Genomic DNA, 20,205 nt, shown 5'->3' on the forward strand with positions numbered 1-20,205 from the left:
ATGGAGATGGATTGATGGAAGGATGGAGGGAGGGATGGAAGGATGGATGATTTGAGCGAGAGAGGGAGGGATGGAGGGAGCGATGGAGGTATGGAGGTTGAGTTGAGCAGAGTGTGTGTGTGTATGGGCTGCAGGGGTGGGGGAGGTGTGTCGGTGGTGGTGAAGGGACCGACTTGCTGATAACCCTAACTCATTGACCCAGTTAACTTTTTTTTTTAACTTGATTTGTCTCTTAAATTCTGGATGGATGGAGGGAGAACTGGAGAGAGAGAGAGAGAGAGAGAGAGAGAGAGAGAGAGAGAGAGAGAGAGAGAGAGAGAGAGAGAGGGGGAGGGGGAGGGAGGGAGGGCTGGAGAGAGAGGGAGGGCTGGAGAGAGAGAGGGAGGGCTGGAGAGAGAGAGAGAGAGAGGGAGGGCTGGAGAGAGAGAGAGGGAGGGAGGGCTGGAGAGAGAGAGAGAGGGAGGGAGGGCTGGAGAGAGAGAGGGAGGGAGGGCTGGAGAGAGAGAGAGGGAGGGTAGGGCTGGAGAGAGAGGTAGGGAGGGCTGGAGAGAGAGAGGTAGGGAGGGCTGGAGAGAGAGAGAGGGAGGGAGGGTTGGAGAGAGAGAGAGGGAGGGAGGGAGGGAGGGCTGGAGAGAGAGGGAGGGCTGGAGAGAGTGAGGGAGGGAGGGCTGGAGAGAGAGAGGGAGGGAGGGCTGGAGAGAGAGGTAGGGAGGGCTGGAGAGAGAGGCAGGGAGGGCTGGAGAGAGAGAGAGGTAGGGAGGGCTGGAGAGAGAGAGGTAGGGAGGGCTGGAGAGAGAGAGGGAGGGAGGGTTGGAGAGAGAGAGGGAGGGAGGGTTGGAGAGAGAGAGGGAGGGCTGGAGAGAGAGGGGGAGGGAGGGAGGGCTGGAGAGAGAGGGAGGGCTGGAGAGTGAGGGAGGGAGGGCTGGAGAGAGAGAGAGGGAGGGCTGGAGAGAGAGAGGGAGGGCTGGAGAGAGAGAGGGAGGGAGGGCTGGAGAGAGAGAGGGAGGGAGGGCTGGAGAGAGAGAGAGGGAGGGAGGGAGGGCTGGAGAGAGAGAGGGAAGGAAGGAGGGAGGAAGGGAGGGGGGGAGGGAGGGAGAGAGAGAGAGGGAGGGAGAGAGAGAGAGGGAGGGAGAGAGAGAGAGGGAGAGGGAGGGAGAGAGGGAGAGGGAGGGAGGGATGAAACACGCATGGTGCTGTGTGTACAGGGATTAGACCCGTCCACTCACGCTGGAGTTGTTCCAATAACATACAGTAATTTCTCAAATAGCAGATGTCGATCATATTACAGTATATTTTTGGTTTTATTTAGTTTAGTTTAATTAGGATAGTAAAAAGCTATTAAAACACTGGTTTTAGAAATTATTTATTAATATGAAACTTTCAAAAGTCATGGGTCACTGAACTATGACAACACAGACGAAAGTGAGTGAAACCTCACTGTAAAGTGAGGTTTACAGTACAGTAATTCTCTTATCTGTCCACCCTCACTCATCTTGTTTCATCACAGAAAATGTCTATAAGAAGATTTTACCACATGTAGCTAGGTAATCACGCTTCATCCTTTAAATTAATGTACAAAGATACGTGTGCCCCAAATCAGTGAACGAAAATCATGGAAACTCAGTTGTTCAGTTATGTGGATCACTCTGGCTGGTGTTTGGCTAATATGCTTTACTTGTTGTGTGGACCATTCTGGCTGGTGTTTGGTTCATATGGTTCACTTTTTGTGTGGTCCACTTGTGTGATCCAACTTGTCTTATGAAGGAATTATTAATTGTAATCTGTGATAGAATGAGAAAGTTTTCCACCACTCTGTGAACTGTCCCAAAATTGTAAGCTTGTGGACCGCTTGTGGACCACTTGTGGTCCACATGTGTGGTCCACTTGTGTGGTCCACTTGTGTGATCCAACTTGTCATATGAGAGAATTATTAATTGTATTCTGTGATAGAATGGGAAAGTTTTCCACCAGTCTGTGAACTCTGTCTGGACATCGTAAGCAAATCTGAACATCCCACTCTTCGGCCAACCATTGTTTGTCGAACCGGGTGAGTAAATCCGGCCTGAAAAGTGTGCGAACTAGCCGGAGATTTGTTGAATCGAGGTTGTACTGTGTGTATATATATATATATATATATATATATATATACACAGTGGTACCTCGCATAACGATCGCCCAAAAAGACGAACATTTTGGGTAACGAACGGCCCGATCGGCGTCAAATCGTCCCGTATGACGAACGCTGGTTTGAGTAATGTCAACACCACATGGTGGGCCAGGTGGGGTCGCGCTGCTTCTTGCACATTCTTAGACGCCTCCGACGATGCACATAAATTATGTTGTTCTTGTTTAAAGATGCTAATGATACTGGGATATAATGGGGTGACTGCTGAGATGTTGCAAAGCATTGACGTTTTTGTAGGAAAAAAGAAATGAAATGTCTGATATACAACAAATGTCAAAAAGGTTCATTCGGTGTTCGGCAGGTAGGCTGCTCCATTATAACAATCTTTCTTTGTTTCAAATGTGTTCCATTTGTTTTGTATTTGTCATTTACGTCTCAATAATGGAGAAGCCTACCTTACACTGAATAAACCATTATGACATTTTCCTTTCTTCAAATGTGTTCAATATTTATTTTTCATTTGTCTTATAGCAAAATGTTCGTTCGGTGGTCGGCAGGTAGGCTGCTCCATGTTTCTTACATACAAAAAACGTAAATAATAAAAAAAAATGAAGATTTTTGAAAACCAGTACAAATGTCAAAAAGGTTCGTTCGGTCGTCTACAGGTCGGCTGCTCCATGTTTCTTAAATAAAAAAAAAAAACGAAAAATAAAAGAACTGTTGAAACAATTTGAAAAATGGACAAGTGCCATAAAGGTTCGTTCAGTGTTTGTCGGGTAGGCTGCTCCATTATTGAGACATAAGTGACAAATACAAAACAAATGGAACACATTTGAAACAAAGAAAGATTGTCATAATGGAGCAGCCTACCCAACAAACACTGAACGAACAATATGCTATAACGAATAAGAAAGACAAGGGCTGCTGGCTGGGTTAGTACTGCGTGAGCAACCATTTGTGGCACACGTGCCTCTGGCTCTTAAACACCTGTCCCACACGGTGTTGAAAGACTGCGCTCAGTCGGTGCAATTCAGACCCTATTGTTTGAAGAACATAAGGGTCATAACATTGGTGAAGCTAGGCGTAATAAGGGCTTAACACAACGGTTGGATGCCAGTGATACAGCACCTATGAGGATGATACAGCGAGCGTATCCAGGTGTAGCTCTGAGCCCCACCCTTGCCATCTCGAATTTATATAGATGATACATAGATGAATCGTTTTCTGCGTTCAGTGATGATGCATCTGATACAAGTAGCATAGATGAACAGTGTTAGCAGCTTCCATGGTGGTGTTGTTCATTGATATTTTCAAGAATACCTGAATCTCTTCCTGACTGATGGACACTCTTTGAGGCTAACTGAATCTCTTCCTGTGTGGGACCTTACAAAGCGATCTTTTCAAGACTACCTTACAAATTGAGCTTTTCCTATAATTGTTTCAATACTACCATATGCTTTACAAGCTTGGCTACATACCACCTACAAGTACTAAAGCCAAGGGTGCACGCGAGTGCGTTATTTGCAAGCACACAGAACGATGAAACAGGAAATGAAAATCTATCTGTAGCTGGTGCAAGGAGAGCAAAGTCGCGCTGTGTACCATGGACTACTTCATTGACTATTACGCACCTCCAAAATACTGAGTGTGTAATACAGTGTATTATTGTGTAAATAGTATGTGAAACTGTACATATTGTAATTTTAGTGAATTTTTACCACGTAATATTGTGACAATAAACATTTATTGTGGACACATTACTGACACATGTATCACAGTTTCATGGAAAATTATGAACATTCTACTGTATACATATTGTAAAGGTCACAAATATGCATCATATACGATAAAAGAAACAAATAAAACCGCATTGGAAATGCATAGAAAAAATATTTGAAAATATATTTGTGGCAACACGCGGTGCTTGAATGGCCCGCGTGACCGTGTCTGGGAGCTTCACACACGGGCGACCAGGCCCTGATGACGTCACAGCGCACCTTGTCCACGCCCTCACAGCCAAAGTAAGTGGAATTTGGTAATTATTTTTACATAGACATGTTCAGGGACGGTAATTTATCATTTTGCAAAGAAAAATATTTTGGGGAACATTTGATGTCATGCACACTGGGGGAATTTCACAATAAACACAGTGCATCACACTGGTTATATGGGGGACACTCGTTTTGTATGACGTCCGTTTCACATGACGAACATGGAACGGATTAAATTCGTTATGCGAGGTACCACTGTATATATGTCGTACCTAATAGCCAGAATGCACTTCTCGGCCTACTATGCAAGGCCCGATTTGCCTAATAAACCAAGTTTTCCTGAATTATTATATTTTCTCTAATTTTTTTCTCATGAAATGATAAAGCTACCCATTTCATTATGTGTGAGGTCAATTTTTTTTTATTGGCATTAAAATTAACGTAGATATATGACCGAACCTAATCAACCCTACCTAACCTAACCTAACCTATCTTTATAGGTTAGGTTAGGTTAGGTAGCGGAAAAAGTTAGGTTAGGTTAGGTAGGTTAAGTAGTCGAAAAACAATTAATTCATGAAAACTTGGCTTATTAGGCAAATTGGGCCTTGCATAGTAGGCTGAGAAGTGCGTTCTGGCTACTAGGTACGACATACATATACAGTATATATATATATATATATATATATATATATATATTTATATATATATATATATATATATATATATATATATATATATATATATATATATATTTATATATATATATATATATATATATTTATATATATATATATATATATATATATATATATATAGAGAGAGAGAGAGAGAGAGAGAGAGAGAGAGAGAGAGAGAGAGAGAGAGAGAGAGAGAGAGAGAGAGAGAGAGAGAGAGAGAGATAAATAAATAAAAAAAAATGTGTGAATCATTGCTATACTCAAAATTATGGTGTGCATATTAGTGATTCAATTATTATGTTCATAAAACAATAAACAAATAGTTTTGCAGTTATTACACTATATACACATGTTATATATAAGTATCTGCATGTTTTGTTATCCATAACAAACCACTAAGATGGTATTATGAGCCAAAAAGCAATGAGGGGTGGCCACCACACACACCAGCCAGCCAGCCACTCGCTGCCACTCCCTCCTGGCCAATGTCCTCTTCCCACCATACTGTTTTTGGTTTTATTCACTATATACAGATGTTATATATATAAGTATCTACATATTTTGTTCACCATAACTGTTCAACTAAGCTGGTATAGTGCCCAAAGAACATAGTGGCCACCCTTACATAGGATGACATGTCATCTTGAGGTTATCTTGAGATGATTTTGGGGCTTTTAGTGTCCCCGCGGCCTGGTCCTCGACCAGGCCTCCACCCCCAGGAAGCAGCCCGTGACAGCTGACTAACACCCAGGTACCTATTTTACTGCTAGGTAATAGGGGCACAGGGTGAAAGAAACTGCCCATTGTTTCTCGCCGGCGCCTGGGATCGAACCCAGGACCACAGGATCACAAGTCCCGCGTGCTGTCTGCTCGGCCGACCGGCTGAGATCTGCTGAGATCTGATATATCATGCAGACGATGCCACCACCCTCACCAAAATGACTTTTCCCAACTCTTCTTTTGCGGTTATTATACTATATATACACACATTATATATAAGTATCTACATTTATGTTCACCATAACAAACCACTACGTTGGTATGCTGGGTCAAAAAGCAGGAAGGAGTGGCCGCCACACATCAGCCAGCCACTCACCACCACTCCTTCCCTCAACAACACCTCACTCGCCAACATCTTCCTCCCATCATACTTCTTTTGCTTTTATTTACTATATACAGAGGTTATATATAAGTATTTGCATGTTTTGTTCACCATAGAGAATCACTGAGCTGGTATGGTGAATGCAGACAGCAACAGGTGGCCACACAGATTCGGCAGACGACGCTACAGCCCTCCCACCCTCAACATTACTCCTCCCACAGGACAGCGCAAATTATCACAACAATCCTGTTGTTATCAGAATCCTGGTTATTTATATCACAGTCAGGGGTCTTCTGTAATACTATCATCGCTAAATAATACCAGTTACATATATTTGTTACATTTTTAGGTGATACTGTGGTTACAAGCTGAACAGCAGTGCTGTGAGCTCATGCTGCATGTGCCAGCCTTGGTGGCTCACTCAGTACTTGAGGCCCTCACACCCGGAAATGTTGCTTACTATTTTTTTTTAAATGGTGTCTTGTTTACAAAAGCCCTGAGGAAGGTGATGTGAACCCTGTGTATCCGCGGGCCGTTTAAATTTTGCATAGTACTCCAAAACATTGTATGCAGTGATGCGTATTTTTGCGTCAGTTACTCAAAACTTCATATGCAGTGTTACGCAGTTTAACCACTTAACTGTGCCAACCGAGCATTCTCGGTCAGTGGGAAACTGTGCCAACCGAGAAAACTCTTTTTGATATTTTCGTACCCATTCTTAACACTTTCGCTCGGGGATGACACAGCACTGCATCATCCGTTTACTGTCGGTAATGCCGGGGATGACGCAGCATTGCGTCATCCACTTTAACACTTTGGCGTACCCCGCGCGCACCCCTCAACTGTGCGATATGGGACCCAGGGTGTCACGGGAGCGCACGTAAATTCTGAAAAGTGTATACTCTCTTCAACTTTGTCACCTTAATTCTTACGAGATTAAATTTGGTATTATTGTGTTCGCAATAGAATTCTCTACAGCACTAAATGCATATAAACTCCAAAAGCCCGGCTAATTACCCGCAGCAAATAGAGAAAGTGCGAACGAGTTACCCAGGAGCGCGCAAACGCGATAAAATGTTTTCACTATTTTCACTCTGGTCACCTCAATTTTTGTCCTAGGTCTTTCATTTTGGTCTCAATGGGTTCGCAATAGAATTCTCTAGAGGAACATTAGCATATACAATAAAAAACCTGGTCACGCTCCAACCGCCGACGAGTTGAAGACGGGCCACACGTTAGCCGCGAGTGAGCGCTCAGACGCCTTCCAGCTACACTCCCAATTCCCGCCCTTTTCAAGCCTTTCTTTCGCAATTTTCTTCCTGGAAGGGCCTTGTTCATGATCACTATCCATCGTGGAGTAAGCGTAGATAGTTTCTAAAGCCGCAGTAAGAAATATAGCCACGGAAAATAGCCGAAATGTTCACACGTTTGAGATGCGAGGGGAGGCGACATTGGTCACAACAGTGGAGCGAAAACAATGGGCCCACGGCGTGTGCCAAGCCGCCTGAGGGCCACAAGGCTCAACAAAGAAAATGGGAAGACATCAGTGCGCATTTTAAAACCAGTCCCCAAAAAATTGGATAAAAACCTGATTTTTGGCGATTATTTAAAGTGGATGACGCAATGCTGCGTCATCCCCGGAATTACCGACAGTAAACGGATGACGCAATGCTGCGTCATGCCCGGGCAAAAGTGTTAAAAATTCGCCAAAAATCAGGTTTTTATCCGATTTTTTGGGGACTGGTTTTAAAATGCGCGCCGATGTCTTCCCATTTTCTTTGTTGCGCCTAGTGGCCCACAGGCGGCGCGGCACACGCCGTTGGCCCATTGTTTTCGCTCCACTGTTGTGACTGGTGTCGCCTCCCCTCGCATCTCAAACGTGTGAACATTTCGGCTATTTTCCGTGGCTATATTTCTTACTGCGGCTTCAGAAACTATCTACGCTTACTCCACGATGGATAGTGATCATGAACAAGGCCCTTCCAGGAAGAAAATTGCGAAAGAAAGGCGTGAAAAGCAGAAGCTGAGTAATGTACAGGAGAAGTACAAGCATGTGAGACTAACTCCCTCTAAGTTTCAGGCTGTATTTGACGATTTGTCTGGGTCATCTAGTGATGAAACTGATGTTGGTATTGATACTGATGCAAGTAGTGAACATTTAGAAACAGAGATGGCCGATGAGGATTTTGATAGTGATGAAAGTGAGGAAAGTGAAGAGTCTGAGGTCGAGACTGCCACTCGTGCACGGCGCGGTACTGGAGCTCGTGCTAGAGCCAGACGTACCACACGTACCACATGTACCCCAGCACCAACAGATTCTGATGTTGGATGGTGTAGTGACAATTCTGTACCCTTTGTGGACAATTTTACAGGTACACCAGGCTTGACTGTTCCTGTACCTACCACTGTTCTTGGATTCATTCAACTCTTTCTGACACAAAAATTGCTGAAATATATTGCCTATGAAACAAATTTATATGCTTCCCAAAATAAGGCAGGTACTGGGCAAAGGACAAAGCATAGATGGCAACCAGTGACAGTGAAGGAAATTGCTAGATATATGGGACTGACGATCTTGATGGGTATTTGCCCGTTGCCAAGACTTGGAATGTATTGTCAAACAGGCAGATTCTGGCACATACCTTGTTTCAACACCTTCATGAGAGGTAAGCGATTTAAAATGATTGCTAAATATTTCCATGTTTATAACAATAAGTCCATACCACCAGGCCAAGGAGTTGACAAACTTATCAAAGTTCGCTCACTCATGCAATATCTCCTGAATAGATTCAAGAGAATATACATTCCCAATAAAAATTTGAGTTTGGATGAAGGGACAATGCCATGGCGTGGCCGTCTATCTTTCAAGACCTATAATCCCAATAAACCAGATAAATACGGAATAAAGCTCTACATGCTAGCTGAAGCCACCAGTGGCTACATTTATGATTTTGAAATCTATTCAGGAGTTGGGAAAACGACGATTGACACAGTTATGGCCTTGATTGAACCACTGAAGGATAAAGGTTACCATTTATATATGGACAACTATTACAATTCGGTCAGATTGAGTGAGGCACTGCTTCAAGTAGGGGTATACACCTGTGGTACCCTCAGACTGCAGCATGGTGCACCTAAATCCCTTCAGATGCAAGCAAGGGGTAAAGTGCCAATAGATAAAACTTTATTCAAACGCAAGGACAATACTTTCATAATTTTGTGGAAAGATAAATGAATTGTTTCACTCATAACAAATTGCCACAATGCAGAAACACAACAGGTTCAACGCAGAAAACGAGTACGGAATCGTGATGGAACAACCTCAGTGCAGCAGGTAACTGTCAACAAGCCGAATGCAATCTGTGACTACAATACAAACATGAAAGGTGTTGATCACTTTGACCAAATGATCAAATATTATCACTTCACAACGAAAACACACAAATGGACGGAGAAAATGACCTTTTATTTTGTGCAAATGGCTATCTACAATGCTTTTGTGATGTAAAACTACTACACAACAGATAGAAGGAAACTGACATTACTCCATTTCCATGAACAAGTCATCGCTGCACTATTGTTCTATAAGTCTAGTAACTGGCCTGAGGAAGATGATGACATCCCACATGCTGCTGATGTCAATGCCACTGGAGCCAATGTTGCAACACCAGGACCATCAACACCCAGACCTCCAACAGCAGGACCTTCAGGTGTAAGGCGCCCACTATTCACTTCACCTGTACCTGCAGACTTACCTTCATCGTTTGAGTCAGAAGACGAGGCTGTGATTATCACTAGTGGTGCTTCTGCTACAACAAGACCCCGTATTGTGGATAATCCAGACCGCCTCAAAAGAAACTTGTCCCATACCCAAGTAAAGATACAGAAGCGTCTGAGGTGTCGTGTGTGCAAATTGTCGGGTAAAAGGAAGGACACACACTATAAGTGCAAGACGTGTGATGTGGCATTGTGTCCTGCACCATGCTACAGCAGATACCATCGAAAGAAAAAATTCTGGGCCGATAAGCAGTAATGCTTGCCCACCATCCACTCCACCTATACAAAACATGGGTTGACCCTGCAAGAAATGTTTTCCAGGAGCAGGTGGAGTGGATAAAACAAATGTTCAACCCATGTCATGTTCAACACACAACACTGAGGTGGTAAGTACAAATTTTTTTATTGGTTTTTTTTTTTCATACTTTCCCGTATTGTACAGGCAATGTTGTTCTTCAATTGGCCCTTATATGCACATATCCATCTGAATAATTCTATTAGGAACATTTTCATATCTAAATGAGCGCTGTAACACGAAAATTGAGATTACCACCAGGAAATAATACTAAACATTTGTGGGCGGGAATTGGGAGTGTAGCTGGAAGGCGTCTGAGCGCTCACTCACGGCTAATGCGTGGCCCGTCTTCAACTCGTCGGTGGTTGGAGCGTGACCAGGTTTTTTATTTTATATGCTAATGTTCCTCTAGAGAATTCTATTACGAACCCATTGAGACCAAAATGAAAGACCTAGGACGAAAATTGAGGTGACCAGAGTGGAAGTAGTGAAAACATTTTATTCCGTTTGCGCGCTCCTGGGTAACTCGTTCGCACTTTCTCTGTTTGCTGCGGGTAATTAGCCGGGCTTTTGGAGTTTATATGCATTTAGTACTGTAGAGAATTTTATTGCGAACACAATGATACCAAATTTAATCTCGTAGAACGAGAATTGAGGTGACAAAGTTGAAGAGAGTACTGTATACACTTTTCGGAATTAACTCGCGCTCCAGTGACACGCTGGGGCCCATATCGCACAGTTGAGGGGTGGCGCGCGGGGTGCGCGAAAGTGTTAATGTGTGCGAGGTTGGTTGTGCACGAAAGGGACTCTCAGGACCTCCAGTGAGAGGCAACCATCTTGAAAAAAAAATCCCAGAATGCCCTAGGGCTGCTGGCTGGGTTAGTATTGAGTGAGCAACCATGGGTGACGCTCGTGCCTCTGGCTCCCAAACACCTTTCCGACACGGTGTTGAAAGATCGCGCTCTGTTGGTGAAGTTCAAACCTTATTGTTTGAAGAACATAAGGGTCATAATATTGTGAAGCTAGGTGCAATAAGGACCTAACACAAGGGTTGGATGCAAGTGATACAGCACCTACGAGGAGGATACAGTGATTGTATCCAGTTGTAGCTCTGAGCGCCACCCATGGCTACCCATGCTATCTCCAATTTATTTAGATGATACATAGATGAATCGTTTTCTGCGTTCAGTGATGATGCATCTGATACAAGTAGCATAGATGACCAGTGTTAGCATCTTCCATGGTGGTGTTTTCCATAGATATTTTCAAGAATAGCTGAATCTCTTCCAGACTGACGGACACTCTTTGAGGCTAGCTGAATCTCTTCCTGACTGACAGAAACTCTTTAAGGCTAGCTAAATCTCTTCCTGTGTGGAACCTTACAAAGCGATCTTTTCAAGACTACCTTACTAATTGATCTTTTCCTATAATCTTTTCAATACTACCTTATGCTTTACTAGCTTGGCTACATACAACCTACAAGTACTAAAGCCAAGGGTGTACACGAGTGCGTTATTTGCAAGCACACAGAATGAAGAAACAGGAAGCGAAAATCTATCTGTACCGGGTGCCACAAGAGTGAAGTCGCACTGTGCACCATGGACTACTTCGTTGATCATTACTCACTTCCAAAGTACTGAGTAATTACCTAAGTGTAATTACCTAAGTGTAGTTACAGGATGAGAGCTACGCTCGTGGTGTCCCGTCTTCCCAGCACTCTTTGTCATATAACGCTTTGAAACTACTGACGGTCTTGGCCTCCACCACCTTCTCACTTAACTTGTTCCAACCGTCTACCACTCTATTTGCGAAGGTGAATTTTCTTATATTTCTTCGGCATCTGTGTTTAGCTAGTTTAAATCTATGGCCTCTTGTTCTTGAAGTTCCAGGTCTCAGGAAGTCTTCCCTGTCGATTTTATCAATTCCTGTTACTATTTTGTACGTAGTGATCATATCACCTCTTTTTCTTCTGTCTTCTAGTTTTGGCATATTTAATGCTTCTAACCTCTCCTCGTAGCTCTTGCCCTTCAGTTCTGGGAGCCACTTAGTAGCATGTCTTTGCACCTTTTCCAGTTTGTTGATGTGCTTCTTAAGATATGGGCACCACACAACAGCTGCATATTCTAGCTTTGGCCTAACAAAAGTCATGAACAATTTCTTTAGTATATCGCCATCCATGTATTTAAATGCAATTCTGAAGTTAGAAAGCATTGCATAGGCTCCTTGCACAATATTCTTAATGTGGTCCTCAGGTGATAGTTTTCTATCTAGAACCACTCCTAGATCTCTTTCTTTATCAGAATTCTTTAAAGATTTCTCACATAATATATAGGTTGTGTGGGGTCTATGTTCTCCTATTCCACATTCCATAACATGACATTTATTAACATTAAATTCCATTTGCCAAGTGGTGCTCCATATACTTATTTTGTCCAGGTCTTCTTGAAGGGCATGACAATCATCTAAATTTCTTATCCTTCCTATTATCTTAGCATCATCAGCAAACATGTTCATATAATTCTGTATACCAACTGGTAGATCATTTATGTACACAATAAACATCACTGGTGCAAGAACTGAACCCTGTGGTACTCCACTTGTGACATTTCTCCATTCCGATACATTGCCTCTGATTACTGCCCTCATTTTTCTATCAGTCAGAAAATTTTTCATCCATGATAGAAGCTTACCTGTCACCCCTCCAATATTTTCCAGTTTCCAGAACAACCTCTTATGTGGAACTCTGTCGAAAGCCTTTTTTAGGTCCAGATAGATGCAGTCAACCCAGCCATCTCTTTCCTGTAATATCTCTGTGGCCCGATCATAGAAACTGAGTAAATTCGATACACAGGATCTTCCTGATCGAAAACCATACTGTCTGTCTGATATTATATCATTTCTCTCCAGGTGTTCTACCCATTTAGTTTTGATTAGCTTTTCCAATACTTTCACTATTACACTTGTCAATGATACAGGTCTATAATTGAGGGGGTCTTCCCTGCTGCCACTTTTGTAGATTGGAACTATGTTAGCCTGTTTCCACACGTCTGCTACGATTCCTGTACACAGGGATGCCTGAAAGATCAGGTGAAGTGGAATGCTGAGCTCAGATGCACATTCTCTCAGAACCCATGGTGAAACGCCATCTTGGCCAGCTGCTTTGTTCCTCCCGAGCTCCTTTAGCATATTTTCCACTTCATCTCTAGACACCTCTATCCGCTCTATGTTGTTCTCTGGAATTCTTATTGTGTCTGGTTCTCTGAAGATTTCATTTTGTACAAACACACTTTGGAACTTTTCATTTAATGTTTCACACATTTCCTTTTCATTTTCCGTGAATCTGTTTCCCATTTCCAACCTCTGGATATTATCCTTTACCTGCAATTTGTTGTTTATGAATTTGTAGAATAGGCCCGGTTCTGTTTTACATTTATCTGCTATCCCTTTTTCAAAATTTCTTTCTGCCTCTCTCCTTACTGCTGTATAATTGTTTCTCGCATCTTTGTATCGCTGGTATGTTTGGGGGTTTGGCCTCTTCCTATACTGATTCCATTTTTGTGTCTTTTGGTCTCTTGCCCTCTCACAATTTCTGTCGAACCAATCCTGTTTTCTGGTCCTGCATCTCTGTTTTGGTATAAATTTTTTTGTGCCTTTATCATATATTTCACAAAACTTGCCATACATCTCATTCACTTCCTTGCCTAGCATCAAGTCTGTCCAATTATACTCACTAAAAAAATTTCTAAGGTCACCATAATGTCCTCTCCTGAAGTCTGGTTTTTCAACTGCTTCAACCTCCTTATTTTCTTCCAGCTTATAACGCATTGCATACTTTATTCCCAAAAAGACATGGTCACTTTTACCCAAGGGAGGAAGGTACTGAATGTCAAATATCTCTTCCTCCTTCCTGGTAAATATCAAATCTAGCATGGAGGGAACGTCCCCTTCCCTCATCCTCGTAGCTTGTTTAACATGTTGATACAAGAATGTTTCCAGGATGAGGTCTACAAATTTACAGGTCCAAAAATCTTCTGTTTTAGCTTCATATGCTTCCCAGTCTATGGATTTCAAGTTGAAGTCACCGACTATCAACAGTCGTGATCTATCGTTATCCGCTCTCGCTATAATCTCTCTCATTATTGTTATAAGACCTTCACGTTTACTATCTAGCTCCTCCTTTGACCATGTGCTGCTTGGCGGTGGACTATATGCATTTATCATCATTAGTTTATCATCCTCATAGCAGATCTCTAGTGCTATTATGTCAACTTCTTGTGGATTGGCAGTCATTATTTCCTTCACCTTTAGGTGTTCTTTTACCAGCACAGCAACGCCACCGCCTTTCCTAATTTTTCTGTCCCGTCTCCAAATTGAGTAGCCCCTTGGGAATATGACCTCATTTAAAATTACATCTTCAAGTTTTGTCTCCGTGAGTGCAACAATGTCTGGTGTCTGCAGCTGTATTACATCACTTAACTCCAGTATCTTCGATCTCACTCCATCTATGTTGGTGTATGCAATCTTCAGGAACTTGTTCCCCCTCTCCTTATTCTTCACTCCCCCTCTCTCTATTGATTTTGTTGGTTTGCCTTTATGTACCACTTTACTGGTTTGCCTACCCCTATCACTTTGTAGAAAAAAGAATTTATTTCTTCTTCATTCCTGCTCTCATTTAAATGTTTTGCCTCGGCGAGTGTGTAATACAGTGTGTTACTGTGTAAATAGTGTGTGAAACTGTACATATTGTAATTTTAGTGAATTTTTAACAAGTAATATTGCGACTAAACATTTATTGTGGACACATTACTGACACGTGTATAACAGTTACATGGAACATTATGAACATTCTACTGTATACATATTGTAAAGGACACAAATATGCATCATATACAATAAAAAACAAATAAAACCGCATTGGAAATACATAGAACAAATAATTGAAAATATATTTGTGGCAACACCCGGTGCTTGAATGGCTCGCGCGACCGTGTCTGGGCGTGTCACACACAGGCGACCAGCCCCTCATGACGTCACAGCGCACCTTGTCCACGTCCCCACAGCCAAAGTAAATGGAATTTGGTATTTATTTTTACATAGACATATTCAGGGAAAGGAATTTATCACTTTATGAAGAAAAACAAATTTTTGGGGAACACTTTATTTCATGCGCACAGGGGGAATTTCACAATAAACTCGACACAGCACGGTGGTTAAGGGTTAAGGAAGAGAAGGTTTAAAACCAACTATCTATTTAATTTGAATGTTAAATAGAGAAATCTCAACCTTACAAATTTATATATATGTTACTAGCTGTACCTGGCCACAACAACCCTCCCCTGTCCCCCCCCGTCCTCCCCACCATTTGCCCCTCCCCTGTCCCTTCATTCCCCTAACCATTTCCCCCTCCCCCTGTCCCCTTGTCCTCCTCACCATTCCCCACTCCCTTGTTCCCTTGTCCTCCACGCCATTCTCCACTCCCCCGTCTCCTTGTCCTCTCACCTATCCCCCATTCTCCGTTCCCTCGTCCTCCCCACCATTACCCCTTCCCACGTCCCCTCATCCTCCCCCACCATCTCCCACTCCTGTCCCCTCGTCTTCCCCACTATTCCCCACTCCTTCGTCCAATGCGTTCCCAAATGATCTGATGTTTCCATAAAAAAAATGGAAACATCAAATGATCTGATGTTCCCATCACTGAAAAATAAGAATAACAGTTAGAAAAAACAAATGAAAAATTATGAAAAAAAAAAAAATAAACTATACTCACGAAATGAATGGTATGGTAAACAACACAGCTGAATTCCAACACAATGTCACACAAAATAATTAAATAATAATAAAAATAAATTGAAATCGATGAAAATTCAATTTATCAATGCAATGGGAAACATTGAAATGGAATCGTAACATATTTAGTATAGCGTGTGTTGCTTTTATGTGCAACAGGTGGCACTATTTTATCAAAAAAGCATGTTTTTACCTGTCACAGGTGTTGCATGTATATAGTAGGTATATAAAAACACACGTGTATTCGAATACAACATTGTGTCAAAATTTCAAAGCAGTTGGTAAAGGGGTTTCAGAGATTTCCCTCACATGAAAAACACAGTTTTTAAAAAAAAAGCATGTTTTTTATCTGTCACAAACATGACATTTATATAGTAGGTATATTAAAAATACGCTTGTATACAAATGGAACGTTGTGTCAAAATTTCAAAGCAATCGGTGAAGAACTTTCGGAGATTAGCAATTTTGAACAAACGAACATTTACATTTTTATTTATATAGATTGTAGTTTTCTATCAAACCACTTTTTGTTTACAGGCACTGCAAGTATTGGTGATGCGTCGCGCTTCTGGATTACCCTTCTGCAGGAGGCCACTTCGTAATACTATCTATGTTTTGTCCTGTGTTGGGGCATTTATGCTTGGAAGTTTGTCGACTTTGATGACAGTTGATCCAATGAGGTGTGATATTCATCAGTGTACAGAAAAAATCAAACACATAGATGTAGAAGATTCAAACCGTTGGCTTGGCATGTGGGGCCATCAAAACGCAGGATCTGAAAAGAGTGTTTTCCTTGTCATTGTCTTGTTAAGTGCCCCAGTTAACGTAGAGCAGAGAAATGTGATCAGGCAGACATGGCTTAGTGAAGAAAAGTCAGACACGCTTCATTTATTTGTTCTGGGTGTCAATAGCTTAAATGAGGACCTCAACACAACTATTCAATCTGAACAAAAAAGATTTGGAGACTTACTGTTGTTAAATAATGTTATTGATTCCTATCAAGCTCTAACTAAGAAGCTTTTGGCTTCTTTTGTACATGTACATTATAATGTTAAGTTTAGATTCCTGCTGAAATGTGATGATGATACATATGTTCAGGTTTCACAGCTTCACAAGGAACTAAAGAGTGTGCCATATAAGCAGCGTTTGTATTGGGGATTTTTTGATGGACGTGCAACTCCTAAAAAAAGTGGTCCTTGGAAAGAGGCAGATTGGGTGTTGTGTGATAGATATTTACCATATGCATTAGGGGGTGGATACGTTTTGTCGTCTGATGTTGTCACATTTGTTGCAACAAATTCAAAGTATTTGAAACTCTACAGAAATGAGGATGTTTCTCTTGGAACTTGGCTAGCTCCTTTAGACCTGCATAGAGTACACGATACCAGGTTTGATACAGAATATAAATCTCGGGGCTGCAATAATGAATACCTGGTTACTCACAAGCAGAGTACTCTGCATATGCGTGAAAAATATAATTCCCTAAAGGCCACTAGCCTACTTTGTCGTGAACAGTTCCAAGTTCATAAGTCATATAAATATAACTGGAATGTGCCTCCTTCACAGTGCTGTATTAGAAATGATTCTTCAATCCCATAAAAATAATATCAATCTTTTTCTTTTTGTTTTACTAATGCATGATTTTTTATGTAAATGCTGCTATTTTATTTGCCATAGTAGTTTTAGATTAATCGTACCCGGTGAAATGGGTTTTAAGTAGAAGAAATTATTATAAAATATGTATTGTTGAAACTTTGATCAATGTGTTAGATGGAAACACTTCAATGATTTGGCCGACACGTCAAGTCTATTGTAACGTGTCGCTTGAAGGGACTAATTGAGATTGACTCTGTTGACTCTAATTAAGATTGTATCCATCTTGGCATCAAGATGAATAAGCAGTATCTCCTGCAGCATTTCCTTGCTATGGGAGGAAGTCAGGAAGGGAGGCAGTACCTTGCTTTCTTTGTATCATTCATAACAGGCTGATCAATAGGCTGGAACATAGAGGCTGTGTTTGATGGAGGACCCATGTAATTAAACTTTCACATCCTCTGATACTAGACTATTAATATGATGGTGTGCATTATTCAGCAACAGTAAAACCTTGACTCCATTCATCATCCAACAATTTTTCTTAAATTTGTAAATTATTATGGAAGTAATTATCAAAAATATTATTATGCAAGCATTGCTTCAGTTGTAGTGTTGTAGGGAAGACTGGCATGGTAGTTTATCAAGGGGCTGAGTCTGGCAGCCTTACCAACTATTAATGTCTTTATTTTGTGTGTCCCCTCTACACTGATACACAATATAGATGAAACTCTTCTCTTATGGCCAGGCACAGTTTCCTCTAATGCTCTACCCAAAGTTTCTGACTGTAAACCTTTCCACACAAGCTCGGCCTCATGTACGTCATCACCTAATTTCTCAACCAAGACTTTCCTTCTACTACTGGCATATTATTTCTTAAAATTCTAAGTCTAGCCCGAGTTAAATTTAAAATCCTCAATACTCGAATCCTCGCTGCTTGCTTAATTTGTTCATACGTGGCTGACATTCCTGAACTCTGTCTCTGTTCAAATTATTTAAAAGTTGCTTTATCTGACTTAAAACTTTCGCTTTTCTGTGCAGAGCCCCTATGGCTACCTGGAGCTATCGGGCTAATGTGTGATATATTAGACCGGGACATAAGTCTATGGACTTCAGCCTACCTGGGACCATGAGCCAGAACCTGGCCCCCCTCAGAGAGATTGCAGGAAGCAATGGCCCTGGAAAACCCCCCCTGTGGTTAGGGGTCTTCCTTATCTGCCATCGACCGGAGTTAAGCACCCAGAAAGGTAGGCATAACAAAACAAACTCCACATGTGGTCCGGGGCGGATGTTTTCTCTAGCCTCGATTTCCAAGACGGTGTTTTGCCTTTGTGGCAACCTCTGCAGTGTTGTTGTGTGTGGTAGCCAGGTGTCCTCATCAGTGCCGGGGCTGCATGCACTTAGGGACATCCTTCCCTAGTCACCCTGTGAGTACTGCTCTTGTGTGTTATTGTTCCCTTCCCCAGTGTGTTCAGGAAACCATTTCCGTACGGGTTTTTGATGCTCGGCATTTACCTCGCTCTTGGGGGGCCAGTTGGGGTTTCGTGGCCCTTGTTTGGCATTAGGTAGGGAGTGGTATTGTGCTGGTTGGGGCATCAAGATGTTGTGCAGCCTACCTACCTACATGGTGGCCGGTAACTGTTTCCTCTGGCAACGTTGTACTTTTGCGGGGGTTTTCTTTTATTTTTGTTTTTCTTGCCTGGTGTGGCTATCGTTCCACATGATATTGTGGTGGCCGTCTGCTAGGCCCCCAATGATTGTACATGCCACAGGGATTTCAGTATTTTGATCTCCCCCTTGTTAGCTTTGGGTTTTAACCAGTTAGCAACATCTTGCCCGGGCTTTCCATAGCAGGCAGCCTACGGGCCATGGAAAACCCTGTCAGGGCTCGGAGGATGCACGGATGCATATTCCAAGTTTCAGCCCACCTCTTACGGGTTCGCAGGTTACTGTGTGTTCTTGGCTCAAGGTGACAATCACCTCTTTTGCCTCCGTCATGCTGCCTGTTGGGTCAACGACACCTTTGGCCCGGAGTCTTGCGAGTCGTGTTCTCTGCTTGTTCTCCAGTACTATTCTGATGACATTACTGTTAGGGTACAGGCAGCATCCACGTTGCATGCTCTGTTTCGGTTGCTGCAACATGCTCAGTTGGTTTCCCACCCGGATGCCCCGCGGCTGCCCTGCTTTAGTTATAGGGACCTGGACCTGGGGGCGTTACTAGCTTCAACTTTGGTTCAGTCCACACTCCCTGGTCCTTTCCCTGGACTGTCTCTTTTTCAGGGGTGGAGGGTATGGAGGACTGCTCTACCCCTGGGGTCCCAACTTGGGGGGGGGGGGATCCTGGGGATGGGGAAGAGTCGACATGGGGGCCTTTGGCCCCCTTTAATCCCGCTTGGGTGTTTGTGATCTCTTCGCGGGGCTTGTGGTTGCAGAGGGAGAGGTTTTCTTACCCCCTTCCCTTTATGAGTATGATTTGGGATCGGCTTCTCTCTGGGTTCCCTTGGGTTCTTTGGCCCCATCCTTCCGAAGGTTTTCTGCTTCTTGAATCTCCCCTCAGGAGGTTCGAGAGGCTCTTGCTGCATACCTTCTGTGAGACCAGGATTCCGCCTCCAAGATGGATCCGTCCTTATTTGAGTTCAGTTTTTCTTTCCCATAGTGGGTGCATTTGGAGGTTCCTGAGTCTTCTTGGCTGGCAGACTGCCCATTTTTTTCATTGGGGGCTTAGCATGGGTTCTGTCAAACCCACACGCTTGAGTGGCGAGAAACTTCTACTGTTTTGCAGGTTTAATGGGGGGGGGGGGCAAGTTTCAGTGCCTTATTGTGTGCTTGTTTGCCCCATGTGCTTTCTCGGGATGTTG

At 42.7% G+C, this 20,205-nt stretch overlaps 2 protein-coding genes across 2 annotated transcripts in view; both read left to right on the forward strand.

Moving 5' to 3' along the window:
• LOC123756098 (beta-1,3-galactosyltransferase 6) overlaps positions 1-17,371 on the forward strand; it is a 59,921-nt gene extending 42,550 nt beyond the window's left edge. The window contains exon 3 of the mRNA XM_045739100.2: positions 16,292-17,371. Coding sequence (XP_045595056.1) covers positions 16,310-17,353 — 1,044 coding nt within the window. The 5' untranslated portion in view covers positions 16,292-16,309 and the 3' untranslated portion in view covers positions 17,354-17,371. The remainder of the gene's footprint in view (positions 1-16,291) is intronic.
• Positions 7,850-9,928, forward strand: LOC138371586 (piggyBac transposable element-derived protein 4-like). The gene is made up of 2 exons (XM_069336471.1): positions 7,850-9,056; positions 9,420-9,928. Exons 1-2 carry the CDS (start codon positions 7,850-7,852, stop codon positions 9,926-9,928), a joined length of 1,716 nt encoding a protein of 571 aa, XP_069192572.1.
• Positions 17,372-20,205: the final 2,834 nt, after the last annotated feature.

This window comes from Procambarus clarkii, chromosome 36, assembly GCF_040958095.1.
Source record: "Procambarus clarkii isolate CNS0578487 chromosome 36, FALCON_Pclarkii_2.0, whole genome shotgun sequence".
Taxonomy (NCBI): domain Eukaryota; kingdom Metazoa; phylum Arthropoda; class Malacostraca; order Decapoda; family Cambaridae; genus Procambarus; species Procambarus clarkii.